This window comes from Mustela lutreola, chromosome 9 (genome assembly GCF_030435805.1).
Source record: "Mustela lutreola isolate mMusLut2 chromosome 9, mMusLut2.pri, whole genome shotgun sequence".
In the NCBI taxonomy this organism is placed as follows: domain Eukaryota; kingdom Metazoa; phylum Chordata; class Mammalia; order Carnivora; family Mustelidae; genus Mustela; species Mustela lutreola.
In genome coordinates, this window is record NC_081298.1 from 96118282 (window position 1) to 96132064 (window position 13783).

Genomic DNA, 13783 nt, shown 5'->3' on the forward strand with positions numbered 1-13783 from the left:
TCCTGAATTCCCATACATAATTTCATTGATTCCTTTTAATTTTGTCACTGAAATCAGTTCTTTCTTTGTTCATTGATGCTACCTTTTTTGGACACTGATCTTGTACATATTGTTCATATTTAATATATATATATAGCTTATATATATCATATATATAGCTTATATATATTATATATAGCTTATATATATTAAATATTAAATATATATATCTTTTTCTAATTATAAATGTGATACATATTAGGTGTTAAGAAAATTCATTATATGGGGTGCCTGGGTGGTTCAGTGGGTTAAGCCTTTGGCTCAGGTCATGATCTCAGGGTCCTGGAATCGAGCCCCACAATGGGCTCTCTGCTCAGCGGGGAGCCTGCTTCCCCCCACCCTTCTCTGCCTGCCTCTCTGCCTACTTGTGATCTCTCTCTCTGTCAAATAAATAAAATCTTTTTAAAAAATAAAAATAAATTTTAAAAATTCATTACAGATCTAGATAGTAGAAGTTCCCCAACCCCAATTTCTTCTTTTTTTTTTTTTAAGTAGGCTCCTGAATGTGGGGTTTGAACTCAGGACCCCAAGATCAAGAGTCACATGCTCCACTGACTGAGACAGATAGGGGCCCCTCCCAACCCCAGCTTCTGAAGATAACCAGGCTAAGGAGTAGTATATATTCCTCAATTTTTTCCTGCATATATAGAAGCATGTTACTCTTTTTAAATGGCATAACATCATATTGAAACTCACCTTTCTTATTTCATATGACAGCACATACAGATCTACTTCACTGTTGACCTTTTTTTTTTTTTTCCCCAGAGAGAGCCTGCACTCATGAAAGCGGGGGGCTGGGCAGAGGGGGAGACAGAAAAAGAATCCCAACCAGGTTCCACTCCCAGCCCAGAGCCTGGAAGGGGCTTGATCACACGACTCTGACATCATGACCTGAACTGAAATCAAGAATCAGACAGACCCTTAACCAACTGAGCCACCCAGAACCCCTCCCCCTTTTTAAAGATTTGTTTATTTGAGAGAGAAAGAGAAAGAGCACGAGGGCGTGGGGCAGAGGAAGAGGGAGAGAGTGAGACTCTTCAACACATTCCACTCTGAGCACCTTGGGGGGGGGGGGCAGCACACACACCAGGCTCCAAGATCACAACCTGAGCCCAACCAAGAGTCCCACTCCTAACCGACTGCTGCCCAGGCACCCCACCCCCTTCTTTTTTCAATTAGGTAAAATCGACACATGTTTTATACAAGTTCAAAAGGCACAGAAGTGCGACGCCTGGGTGGCTCAGTTGGTTAAGCAGCTGCCTTCGGCTCTCCCTCTGCCTCTGCCTGCCCCTCTGTCTGCCTGTGCTCGCTCGCTCTCTCTCCCTCTGTCTCTGACAAATAAATAAAATTAAAAAAAAAAAAAAGGCACAGAGGTGTATATTATGAAAAATAAGTCTCCCTTCACCCTTGTACCCCAGTCACCAAACAGAAACGATGTCATTAGTTTCTTGGGTAGCACTCAGAGGCCGCATTTCTTTGAAGAGCAGCAGAGCTGCCCGTTTTATGGACATACCATATCCACGCACCCAATTATTTTGGTGTTTCATTAGTGGGACACTTAATAGTTTCTAACGCTTTTATCCACAGAATCTAAAGTCCATGTCAATCAATTACTTGTCATAGTGTTTCAGATCGTAGAGATGCACCATAATTCATTTCTGCACTGATGAGAATTTAGGCTTAAATACCGTTTGCTCTGCTTCTAGGGCACTTGTACTATGAGGCACTTCTGCCATTTTGCGGGCCATGTAGTTTCCTAGCACTCACTGCACTGCGAGCTCCTCAGAAGCAGGGGAAAGTGTTCATATTCACCTTTATAGCCTTAGAGCCTAAACCCCGAATTTGGTCCAGAGTATACACTCACCACGTTTGAGTGCAACAATAATCGAATCACCCGCGCTGAGTTCTGGAATCGAGAGCCGGGAGGTGGAGCGAGGGGAAAGCCGCGCTCCTTCGAGCTGTCCCGGCCTAAGAGGGCCCGGAACCTTTGTTAGGAGTCTCATTGTTTGTGAGGGAGGGTTTTAGCCTCAGCGCGCAGCCCGCACAAGCATGGTTGTTACGCACCGGAAGTAGCCTGTTATTTTGCCGGAGTCGGTTTTTCCGCGGGGCGGAAAGGGCTGGTCAGCATGTGTCCCTACCATTTCCAGCCCCCTTTTCTTGCAGGACCCCATGAGTAAGCTGTGGCGGCGGGGGAGCACCTCTGGGACTATGGAAGCCCCTGAACCCGGTAAGAGCGGGTCGATAAAACAAGTTAGGCGTTCGCAGAAAAGGAATCCCATTTTGCTCTTCCGAGCCTTCGGGGTACTTCGCCACAGGTGGGAAGGAGAAAGGCGGGTCTGTTGTTATGGTAACAGTGTGTCCCGCTGGAAGAGTGGGGCCCTTCGGGGGTATTGGGTTCTTCAAGGCTCCTCCTGTCCCGCTCTTGTCGTACACCGTTGACAGGCTCTCCTTCCGCAGGGGAAGCGCTGGAATTGAGTCTGGCGGGTGCCCACGGCCATGGAGTGCACAAGAAAAAGCATAAGAAGCACAAGAAAAAACACAAGAAGAAACACCATCAGGAAGAGGAGGCTAGGCCAACGCAGCCGTCACCTGCTAAGCCCCAACTTAAACTCAAAATCAAACTGGGTGGGCAGGTCCTGGGCACCAAGAGGTGAGGCCAAGAAAGCCAAGGTTTTACTTGGGGAAATTTAGGAACAGGCAGAGATAGAGGGAGAAGCTGGCTGGGCTTACCAGTAGACAGAGGGTGGACCCTAACTTCAGGGCCCAGGTGAAGGCAGAACCCAAGAGGGGGTAAGGGAATGCTGGTTGTAGCTGTCAAGCAGGAGGAGAAAACTGCTCAACTTACATAGTGGTTGCTTCTCTGCAGTGTTCCTACTTTCACTGTGATCCCGGAGGGTCCTCGCTCACCCTCCCCCCTTATGGTTGTGGACAATGAAGAGGAACCAATGGAAGGAGTCCCCCTTGAGCAGTACCGTGCCTGGCTGGGTGAGAAGAATCTGGAGGTGGGGAAACTGGGCTTCTCATTATATCTGGTTAACGGAGGAGGGTTGGTTCTGAGGAGGGTGAGAATTTTGAGCATCTCAGTATTAACTTGGCCAAATTAGGGTTCTCCATCTGAACAATTCTACTTTTAGCTCTCCAACTTTGCTTTTCAGACGAAGACAGTAATCTGTCCCCTTCCCCACTTCGGGACCTGTCAGGGGGCTTAGGAGGTCAAGAAGAAGAGGAGGAACAGAGGTGGCTGGATGCCCTGGAGAAGGGGGAGCTCGATGACAATGGAGATCTCAAGAAGGAGATCAACGAGCGGCTGCTCACTGCTCGACAGGTAAGTTGGTTCATTTTTTGTTCACTGGCTAAATATATATTGAGAACTTTCTATGTCTCAAGAATGTTGCTAGGCAGTGGGAATATCAATAGTGGAAGAAAGGAAAGGTTTCTGTTCTCATGGAGCTGGTATTCGTGTGTGTGTGTTTGTGTTGGGGGAGGGGGTAAGTAAGTAATTGTGAAAAGTATGGTTTATAACAAAAATAGGGTGAAGAAATGGAAAGTGGTGGAAAGAGACAACATTAGATAGGGAAGGCAGGGAAGACCTCTCTGATGAGATTACATTTCCAATACCAAAGGAGCTTTTCAGGCAGAGACCAGCAGGTGCAAAGACCCTGAGAGTGGAACATGCTTAGTAGTGGTCAAGGAGAAAAATAAGTGTGATTAAAGCATGAAAGGATTGTCTGCAGGAAAGTGATTTGATTTCTATTTCAGTAGATTACTTTGGCTTCTTAGTGCAGGTAAGAAGTAGAAGCAAGACCAGCCAGGAAGCCATTGAAGTAGTCAGGAGAGAGGTGGTGGCGGCTTGAACCAAGGTGAATTTATGGAGGTGGAGGAAATCAGATGGATTCTGGATATGTTTTGGAAATAATTGGTGGGAGTTATGGAGCGGGCAGAAAAGAGGACTCGAAGATAACCCTCAGTTTGGGGCTTGAGCAATAATCCAATTGATGCTATCCACTTGAGATGAAAAGATTCTTTGTTTTTTCTAGGAGAAAATTTATTCAAATTTTGTGTCATTACAATACTTCCAAAATCAAACACAATATTAATCAAATGTTTAACTAGACAGCCAAGGCAAAGCTTCAGGAACAAAACAAAAAATCTGAAGGACTTACTGCTAACAAAGCCATTCCCCTAAGTAGCATCTTATACTTGTCATAAACCTGTAAATTTCTGTTTTAATTTACACACTATATTAAAAATATATTTTTTTGAAATTTGTGTAATATGTTAGCAAATTTATAGCAAAATAAGTCCTTGAAATTGATTAAGAACATATCACTTTTTTTTTTTTTTTTGAAATATTTTATTTATTTATTTGACAGACGGAGATCACAAGTAGGCAGAGAGGCAGGCAGAGAGAGGAGGAAGCAGGCTCCCTGCTGAGCAGAGATCCTGATTCAGGGCTCCACCCAAGGATTCTGGGATTATGACCTGAGCCATAGGCAGAGGCTTTAACCCACTGAACCACCCAGGCATCCTAAGGAGCATATCACATTTAAAGGGAGAAGAAAGATCCCAGATCCATACATACGGCAGCACCACTATAAATACACTGCATAGTAACCCTGAGATCTATTTTGTTTTCAGTGCATATCAAAGTTTTCAAAAATGACAGCTTTTTTTGACTACATGCTCTTGATTTTCTCAAATTCTTTGTCGGTTTGGGTGAAATGTCACTTAAGAGCAGCTTCTGACTAACTGGACACATCTGTGGGTCCACTCTTAAAACTAGATCACCTCCAGACCCCCTTTCTTCAATTGTAGCATCATCCGGTTACAGGAAGCAAAGATCTTTTCCCACCGTTTGGAATGAGATGAAAAGATTTAAAACAGAAAAAACAAAACACCTCCAGAGAAGTGGTAAACCGAGTTTTGGTACTCAGGGCAGACAGGAACCATTAATGATTTTCTTGTTTAGAGTCAAGGATCTGAAGATGCAAGTCTGGAGATCTGGGAGGAGGCAGTACTAAGGCTCCTGGAGAGGGTGCTCATCCCTCTCTTACCCTCAAGGCCAGTGTCTCTCAAGAGTCTGCTTTCCAGATCCCCACTGTTGACCCCGCCCCCCCCCAACCCCGGTTTGGGCAGACGTCACCCGCCTGACACTACTCGGTGTGTCTCTCCCCAGCGAGCTCTGCTGCAGAAGGCTCGGAGTCAGCCTACCCCGATGCTGCCGCTCCCTGTGGCTGGGGGCTGTCCGGCCCCGGCTCTCACCGAGGAGATGCTGCTGAAACGCGAGGAGAGGGCGCGAAAGAGACGGTTGCAGGCGGCTCGGCGGGCAGAAGAGCACAAGAACCAGACTATTGAGCGCCTCACCAAGACCGCGGCGCCCAGTGGCCGGGGAGGCCGAGGGGCGGCGCGGGGCGAGCGCCGGGGTGGGAGGACCGCGGCCCCCGCCCCCATGGTGCGCTACAGCAGCGGGGCACAGGGTTCCACCCTTTCCTTCCCACCTGGCGTCCCCACCCCCGCGCCATTGCCCCAGCGGCCGTCCCCATCTGGCCCTCCCCCTCGATGCTCCGTCCCGGGCTGCCCACACCCCCGCCGCTACGCCTGTTCCCGCACGGGCCAGGCGCTCTGCAGCCTTCAGTGCTACCGCATCAACCTGCAGATGCGGCTTGGGGGGCCAGAGGGCCCCGGGTCCCCTCTTTTGGCTACTTAAGTCCCTGAAGTGACCCGGACTCTGCGCCCTCTCCCCTGTCCTGTTTTCATTATGTTCCCCACCCTATTATTAAATTTCGTCCGGTGCCTCGACTTGTAGAGTTGGGGAAGTGGGGTATGGGCAGGCCAATGCCCCGTACACTTTTGCCGTCACGGGAGATTGCGTCGACACCTGGGAAACGGCCACTAGGCCGCAAGAACACCGAGACACTTTTGGAACGCGCCCTGTGCCCCGCACCGCCTCTTCCAGTGGAGTTACCTGGCTTGGTCAGGCCTTCCGCATCATCCCGGAAAATAGCGCTCAAGCCAATCAGCGGAGACTTTGCTTTTCTGGACGGCCGCTTATTGGCTGGCAATTCCGAGCCCGTTCTGTTGTCCATATTGGCTATTGTCGCTGTCAGTCAGGGCCATGGTCGAACCTTGCCCCGCTCTTTGTCTGTGTAAGCTTCTGTTGTCTGGGAGAGTGGCGGAGGCGCTGCTGTAGATTGGTCCCTGGGAGAAACCTCTGGTCCGTTCCTATTGGCCCGTCCGCCGGCGGGCGTCGCTGATTGGTAGGATCGAGCAATCTGGGTGCTAGTTGGCAGAGCTCTCCCCGGATGGAAGCTCCGGCCGCGGAGTGATGGTGGCGGCAGCGAAGATGGGCCGGGCAGGGACCATGGCGGTGGCGGCAGAAGTGGCAGGGGCGGGGCGCCTGGCGTTAGAGGAGGCTGTGGTCTACCGGGGGCTGTAGGTGGAGGCATGGCTCAGGCCAGCAGCGGGAACGGCAGCGAGGAGGCCTGGGGGGCACTTCGCGTGCCGCAACAGCAGGTATCCCGACTGCTCCAAAAGCCTATCAGGACAGCCATTTATTTCTCTTTCCCCTTTCCTTGTCCCTTCCTTTTGGGGGGTTGGGGAGGAACTCACGTAGCCAAAGATGCTGTGAAGTTCCTAAATATGTCCCTTCTACTCTTTGTCTAAACTTTGTAATGTAGATGCAGTTGACTTTGCCTGCAGCTTCTTAGACCCCTATCCCATGGCTGCAGTGGAAGCTTGCAGTGACTCTCCAGTGGTCAAAGGCATAGTGAGGCCCAGGGAAGCTCCCTCTGTCTTGCAACAGTTATTTGTGATGTTTTTCTGTGTGCCTGTTGTCACAACAGAGTCCGGCAGCGTCTTCTCTTGAGGGAGCAATTTGGAGAAGAGCTGGAACCCAGACTCGCGCCCTGGATGCCATCCTTTATCATCCACAGCAATCCCATCTGGTTGGGAGCACTGCTCTGTGTCTCAAATGGCCCTTCCTCTACCCTAGGAAGCCTGAGACCCAGGGGTGGAAAGATCCAGCGTGGGGGTGGGGAGGCAGCCCGTGGGGGGAGGGTGGATAATGAAAGCATCTTAGCATTGGAAATTGCCTTAAACCCCTTACCCATTGTCTGAGACTTTGAGGTAGCTCAGACTGCCCCCTGGCTTCTGCCCAAACACTCCCTTAACAGAAAAATACCCTGGGAGCCAGCCCCACTGTGAGAGAAGTCTCTGTACGCAGAACTGAAATCTGCCTCTTTGTATGTCCACACCTTGCATCTTATTTTCTAGACAGATTTTTGTTATTCCAAATCCTCTGCCGTGTCAGCAGCCCTTCAGATATTTGAACACTCCTCTCACTGTCACTTTTCCCCTCCCCACAGATCTCTCTGAGCTCAACTTGGCTCACAGGGTGGGACTATGTCCCTGCATGCAGGGGTGTGGGGGTGGACAGTGCCTGGGGCTGGGATCTCCTTTGGTTCTAAGTGCCTCCTTGCTCCCAGCTTCGAGAGCTCTGCCCAGGAGTGAACAACCAGCCCTACCTCTGTGAGAGTGGTCACTGCTGCGGGGAGACGGGCTGCTGCACCTACTACTATGAGCTCTGGTGTGAGTCTCCAAGGGGGCTATTCTCGGGTCCTTCTGCTCACTCTCAAAATTCCTCGGGCCTCAAAATTCCAACCTTCATGGACCTCTGTCTACCTGGGAGGTATCTAAGACCCTCCTTCCTCACCCCTTGCAGGGTTCTGGCTGCTCTGGACTGTCCTCATCCTCTTTAGCTGTTGTTGCGCCTTCCGTCATCGACGAGCTAAACTCCGGCTGCAGCAACAGCAGCGACAGCGCGAGATCAACTTGTTGGCCTACCACGGGGCATGCCATGGGGCTGGCCCTGTCCCTACCGGTTCACTGCTTGACCTTCGTGAGTGGCTTGAGGCTCTGGGCACACTGCCAGTGGCCCCTCCCAACCCAGAACCCTGAATCATCCCCACATTCCCTTTTCAGACATTTTAAAGCACACTTTCCCTAATAGCAAAGATTCCACTATCCCACCACTGGCTGTCGCACCAACCATGCCATTCTTTCCTGCAGGCCTCCTCAGCACCTTCAAACCCCCTGCCTATGAGGATGTGGTTCACCGCCCCGGCACACCGCCGCCTCCTTACACTGCAGCCTCAGGTTGCCCCTTGACTGCTTCCAGTGACCGCACCTGCTGCTCCTCTGCTTCTAGCTGCCCTGCCCACTGCGAGGGAACAAATGTGGAAGGTGTTTCCTCCCACCAGAGCGCACCCCCTCATCAGGAGGGTGAGCCTGGGGCTGGGGTGAGCCCTGCCCCCACACCCCCTTCTTGCCGCTATCGCCGCCTGACTGGTGACTCAGGTATTGAGCTCTGCCCTTGTTCTGACTCCAGTGAGGGCAAGCCAGTCAAGGAGGCTAGGGCTAGTGCCACCCCACCAGATCTGGAGGACTCTTGTGTGCTGCCCCTCGATCCTGTACCCCAGGTCTCTCCTGTGGGGCTAGCTTCCAGTGAAGGGGACATCCCATAAACAGTTTTGGGAGGGTGGGTGAATTTCTTGCCCACTAGAAACAGCCCGGGGCCCAAATCCTTGAATTCTTCTTGGCCTCTCCCTGCCTTCTCCAATCTACCTGAAAGGGGTGGAGTCCTGAGGAAGAGTGGCAGTGTTTGGGGGACTGTGCTAGCTCTACCCCCCAAAAACATACACAGGAGCCTTTGATCTCATTAAAGAGATGTGAACCAGCTGCTTGTGAATTTGGGTGGACTAGTGCTCAACTTGCTGCATTACACTTGACCTAACTGGATTTGGAGGGGACATATAATGACCACTTTTCCCACCCTCCTCTGAAGAAGTAGACAGTCCTAAGGTCTGGACTGAGCTAAGACCTCTTGGTGAGGCAGAGCTGGCAAAAGCAATAGAGTTTGTCATGGTTTTCCATTTATTTAGAAAAATAGACTCTGAATTCACATTCACCCCAGGGCTGTGTGGGATGACAGTAAGGAGACACCTGAGATGAGCTGAGGATGGTTTGAAGCACTAGTATCTGAGGGCTAGGAGCAGAAGCTAGAGACCTTGTCCTTCTATTCCAGAGTGCAGGCCTGCCACCCCTCTCACCTTCCCCTTAGTAGTCTTCAGCCATGGCCAGTAGGACAAGGCTGGTCCAGCCCTGGAAAGGGCGGCAGCCCATGCCCCGCCCATCCCGGTCACTGTACTGCTCCCAAAGGAAACCTGTCGTCTGATACTGCCGCCACACATTGCCCACCACATTGGCACGGAGCTCACTGTGGAGCTTGGCAGCCCGGGCCTGGTGGGGACCCTCCAGATGACCATAGTGGTAGAGAGCCCCTAAGGCCAGGTAGTTGACATTGAGCCACACAGCACCCCGCCAGTAGGGAGGATCGTGCTCTGAATTGTGCTGGCCATAAAAGGGGCTGGAGACTGCAAGGGAGCGCAAACCAAAGGGGCTCCAGAGATGGCGGCTGTCAGCTAGAATATCCAGCAGGGGCCCAAGGCGGGGGGAGTTGGGGTCCAGCAGCCGCAGAAGCATGGGAAAAAGACTGACATAGCCCAAGGCATCCACATACTGTAAACGAGGGTGGGGCCGACCCACTACCCGCACCAGCCCCTGTGGGGGCCGAGGCTTCAGCTGCACTGCTCTTGTGTGGTTCCCAAAGTCTGCAAAGACTCCTAGCTCTGCGGCCCAGTGCAGCTCATCCAGGCTCTCTTCTGCCTCCAATGATGCAGCCAGTGGGCCCAGCTCTGCAGCTGCCTCAGCCTCTCCTAGCTGCTCTGCCAGCTGCCCCAGCACACGGGCCCCCAGGGCCACCCAGCACCGCAGGTCCAAGTGCCGCTCACTGGCTGAAGGGTGTGAAGCCCGGGGATAGTCATCCAGCCCAGAAGGTAGTGTCTTAGGGTTCAACAGGGTTGGCAAGGCAGGGTCCCGGCCCCGCCACCGATAAGATAGCGGCACTGGCCCTGCTTGGCTCTTATGGAGCCAGGAAAACCAGGCATGCAGACGGGGGAAGGCCCTGCGGAGGAAGGCAAAGTCAGCAGGGTCACCACCCTTTAGCATGTGGGCTACAGGCAAAAGCAGGGTTGGGGGATTGGCGTGGGCTGCCCTTTGGACCAGGAATTCTGGAGGCACCCGGGCTCGGGCCTCATCCCCCAGCACCTGCTCCCGTCCAATCCAGCCATCAGCATTGAGCAGTCCCAGCCAGTGACCTAGGACTTCCCGAGTAAGGCGGGGATCCCACCGCTGGACCACCAGCTGATGAAAGCCCTCATCCCAAAGGAAACCTCGTGGGAAAAATGACCGGGAGGGCACTGCTGTGAAAAGAGGAACAGGTGGAAAGAGAGCTGGGTCCACCTTCTGTTCAGACCCCTCAACCCCCATGTCTGCCAACACTAGACCCTGTCCATAGAAGTAGCCAATCCCACCGAGGAGGCCACTGAGGGCAGCCTGACCCAAAGCCTGCTCCTCAGGACTCAGGCCCTTCTTCTTCAGCTGAAAAGTCTTCTCAAAGTGCTCTCTAAAGGCTTCAACATGGCTCTCCAGGGCTTGGGTCAGCAGGCTTCCTGCCAGCTGCTCCAGGGGTTGGCTTCCTCCTGCCCGGGCACTGCCTGATTCAAACACCAACTCCACAGAAAAGGGGACTTTCAGTGTCACCTGTTGTATCAAGAATTGCCCTTGTCCCTGTCCTTGCCCGCTTGGGCCTCTGTCCTCCCACTTCAAAGATCCTGGCAAGCCGAGGTAGCGTTCAGGGGAAGCTCCTGGTGGTCGGTGCTGGAACCAGCTATTTAGCCGGCTCTTCACCATCTCTGTCAGCAATGCAAGTCCTGGGTTGGAGGACCAGAAGACATTGTAGCTTGAAGGGAAGAAGATAAATAAGAAAAAATTACTCAGGAGAAAATGGTGAGGAATATAAAGAGAAATAAGAGGAGATTGGGAGTCAGGATGGGAGTGTCTTGGCAGTGCGGGGACATGGAGCCTGGTGAGCAGGGAAATACCCGGTGGAAAGAAGGTAGACTGGGGGAGATAGAAATCAGGCTAAGTCAGCACCCATACCACCCCTACCATCACCCCCACACTCTTCCCCCAGTTACCTGCCATACTTGGGGGCAGTGTCCCCTGGACTGGTCGGTGCCATAAGTGTAAGGCGGAAGTCACCAAGTTCACTGGAGTGACCACTGATGAATTTCAACTGCCCCTTGGCCCCAACCTCTGGCACTAGGACTTCCTTGCCATCTGTCACCACATAGAAGAACAGGGACACCAAAGGGAGGGCAGAGATACCTGAGGTCTGGGTGACGAAGGAAGACAGGACAGAAAATCACAGTATTAGATTGGCAGTATCTCCTGGAGATTCAGCCTTACTGAAAGGGGCACCATGCAGGAGCAACATGGTAAACATAGGTCTACAGTGTTGATGGTCAGTGAGGGTAAGCACCCAGTGAGATGAGGTATAGAGGTTTGCACAGGGTTTGCTGGGAAATTATAATAGAGTGCTTTTGTGTCATATACTATCCTCAGAACGCTACGTATCATTTATCATTTTCTTTCATTCTTATAATCCTATGAGTTAAGTACTATTTGTATCTCCATTTTGCAAAAAGGAAACCATGGCTTATGGATAGTAAATAGAAATGGTCATACAATGTTTAAGGCAGGCAGCCAGACTTGGAGCCCCTGCAGTTAACTGCCACATCATACCGCATCTGCTGGCAGAAATGCCAGCAAAGAAAGGGTGGAGGGAGTCTGGGCTGGGGGAAGGGTGTCCTGAGGCCCTGACCTGAGACTCTACAGTCACTCTCCAGCTCCAGTCCCCTCCGTGCTGACCCCCAGGCCTCTTGACGAACTCAGTGGTGAGCCTTAAGGCCCCATCGTGGATGTGTTGCCGCCCGAAGGAGAGACCGTCGTGGAACTCCCAGCCATAGGGACCCACGCCGTCCCCCTGTTCACACGTGTGCCTGAGCTTAGGGGTCCCTGGGGTGGCGCCTTGCTGAGCCCACATCAGTCCTAGGGGTAGAATGGCCACGTAAGTCAAAGAGAGTAGGGGACCTGCCCCTCTGGGTCTCCGAGAATTTCAGGGTCATCCCTCCTCGTAACTCTCCTGAACAACACCCCTCCCCACTCTTGCTCTGGCGTGAAGCTGGGGCTCCCAGGTTAAGAATCCGCCTGCCTACCCGCCCGTCCCGAGGCCCAGTTACCGGTGAGAAGGGGCTTCGGGCTGCGGGTCTTCATGCCGAAGTAAACGTGAGGGCGGTAGGTGCCCCAGAAGAGGTCCGGGGCCACGGCGGGGCTGGAAGAATCAGGTGGCAGTGCCGGGGGCGCGGAGTGCAGTGTGACCGCCCGCCGCGCACGATGCCACGCCAGCAGCCAGCATCCTGACAGGCCCAGGGCCAGGGCCAGGACCACGACGCCCAGAGCCGCTCTCCAGGCAGAGCCACGGGCCTCACCGCCCCGTCGTGCCGGGCCGCCCCGAACCGCCCTTTCAGTTGTCCGCGTTCCGTCGGCCGCCGCTCCGCGACGCCGCCGCTCGCCCCGAGCCATCCCAGCACGGAGGTCTGCGTTGCGGGAGCTCGTAGAGGCGGCAATGGAGCCCGGGTCCTGCTTCGCTTCGACTTGCGCGCAGCGCCCGGGCGGCCACAGATCTGTCAACCGCACCTGCCGGCCCGCGCCTTCCGCCCCGCTTCCGCCTCCTGCCGGAAGTCCCGCCCCGCCACGTCAGATTAAGTCTCCGAGTCCGGAACGGCCGCCACCGGCGCGGCAAAGGGCTGGTTGTCTCGAGTTTCTTTGTCATCCTCGCGGATTTCACGGGCTAGTAGAGAAAAGTAATCTCATACTGGCTTGTTTTTTAAATGAGTATCTGTTAAGAACCTGAGGTGCCATCCCGAGTGTTTCACATTTAACTGCCCCAATAGGTGAACGAAAACTGGCCTAGAAAGTCAAGTAACTTGGCACTGGCCACAGAACCAGTAAGAGGCCAGCTTGGAGCCCATGTACCTGAAACAGTATGGATCACTTTGCCCACGCCCGTGACTTACTTCCTAGTTAAGTGGAATGTGCCAGAGTGGACCCAAGAGGAAGCTTGAGCTCTGTTCCAACAGTGTCTTTAAACGACCCTCTAACAGTCTAGAATTCCTTATCTAGCTGAACCCTAAAAGGACCGTAATGGTGGTGCATGCACTTTAAAGAATGCATTCCCCCTACCACCACCTTTTCTACAACCCAAGAAGCAAAGCAGCTTTGGGGTAGGATCAGTTATATCCAGGGGAGGGAAGGCTGTAGGAAGTAGCACCTGCACCTCAGGGAGACCCAGGAGAGTTAACATCACAATTAACAGTGGTTCAGAAAAGCAACCTGGATTTGGTTGTTTCTCACCAACAGCTTCGCATAAAAGGTGTGTTCATAAAGTACAAGTCCCTATCATCCTTTAAAAAACCCTCCTCAACACCATGATGCTACTCTAACTCCCATCCAAACTCATTATTTAAAGCTAATACTGTATGTTGCATGTCCACTTACTATTTTGCTATAATCTATTTGACACCGCCTCCTCCGCTGGTAGACTTTTTGCTCTTTCAACAATCACCTTCTGACCAATCCCAATGGTCACTCCTGTCTTTATCTTTCTTGCTACTATTGCATCTAGTTCATATCTCTATTGTAGCACTTATTACATCCCTCAGTTTCATTATTCATCTTTGTATGCCAGTACTAATCAAAGTTACAAGCACAAGGTAGATAGTAA

At 52.3% G+C, this 13783-nt stretch overlaps 3 protein-coding genes across 4 annotated transcripts; 2 read left to right on the top strand and 1 right to left on the bottom strand.

The window, feature by feature from the left end:
• Positions 1 to 2096: 2096 nt before the first annotated feature.
• INO80B (INO80 complex subunit B) lies at positions 2097 to 5838 on the top strand. The gene is made up of 5 exons (XM_059188123.1): positions 2097 to 2266; positions 2497 to 2689; positions 2906 to 3024; positions 3195 to 3364; positions 5216 to 5838. The coding sequence occupies exons 1-5, from the start codon at positions 2209 to 2211 to the stop codon at positions 5744 to 5746; spliced, it is 1071 nt and encodes a 356-aa protein (XP_059044106.1). The 5' UTR covers positions 2097 to 2208; the 3' UTR covers positions 5747 to 5838.
• Positions 5839 to 6196: 358 nt separating this feature from the next.
• Positions 6197 to 8773, top strand: WBP1 (WW domain binding protein 1). 2 transcript variants are annotated; one of them, XM_059188124.1, is made up of 5 exons: positions 6197 to 6552; positions 6882 to 6983; positions 7524 to 7626; positions 7760 to 7936; positions 8107 to 8773. In XM_059188124.1, exons 1-5 carry the CDS (start codon positions 6484 to 6486, stop codon positions 8559 to 8561), a joined length of 906 nt encoding a protein of 301 aa, XP_059044107.1. In that variant the 5' UTR covers positions 6197 to 6483; the 3' UTR covers positions 8562 to 8773. The 2 variants fall into 2 exon arrangements, with proteins under 2 accessions (XP_059044107.1, XP_059044108.1); XM_059188125.1 differs by lacking the exon at positions 6882 to 6983 and having other exon boundaries at positions 6199 to 6552.
• Positions 8774 to 8947: 174 nt separating this feature from the next.
• Positions 8948 to 13646, bottom strand: MOGS (mannosyl-oligosaccharide glucosidase). Its single transcript, XM_059188116.1, has 4 exons — positions 12240 to 13646; positions 11822 to 12048; positions 11136 to 11332; positions 8948 to 10897 (listed from the first exon to the last, which is right to left on the bottom strand). Exons 1-4 carry the CDS (start codon positions 12580 to 12582, stop codon positions 9154 to 9156), a joined length of 2511 nt encoding a protein of 836 aa, XP_059044099.1. The 5' UTR covers positions 12583 to 13646; the 3' UTR covers positions 8948 to 9153.
• Positions 13647 to 13783: the final 137 nt, after the last annotated feature.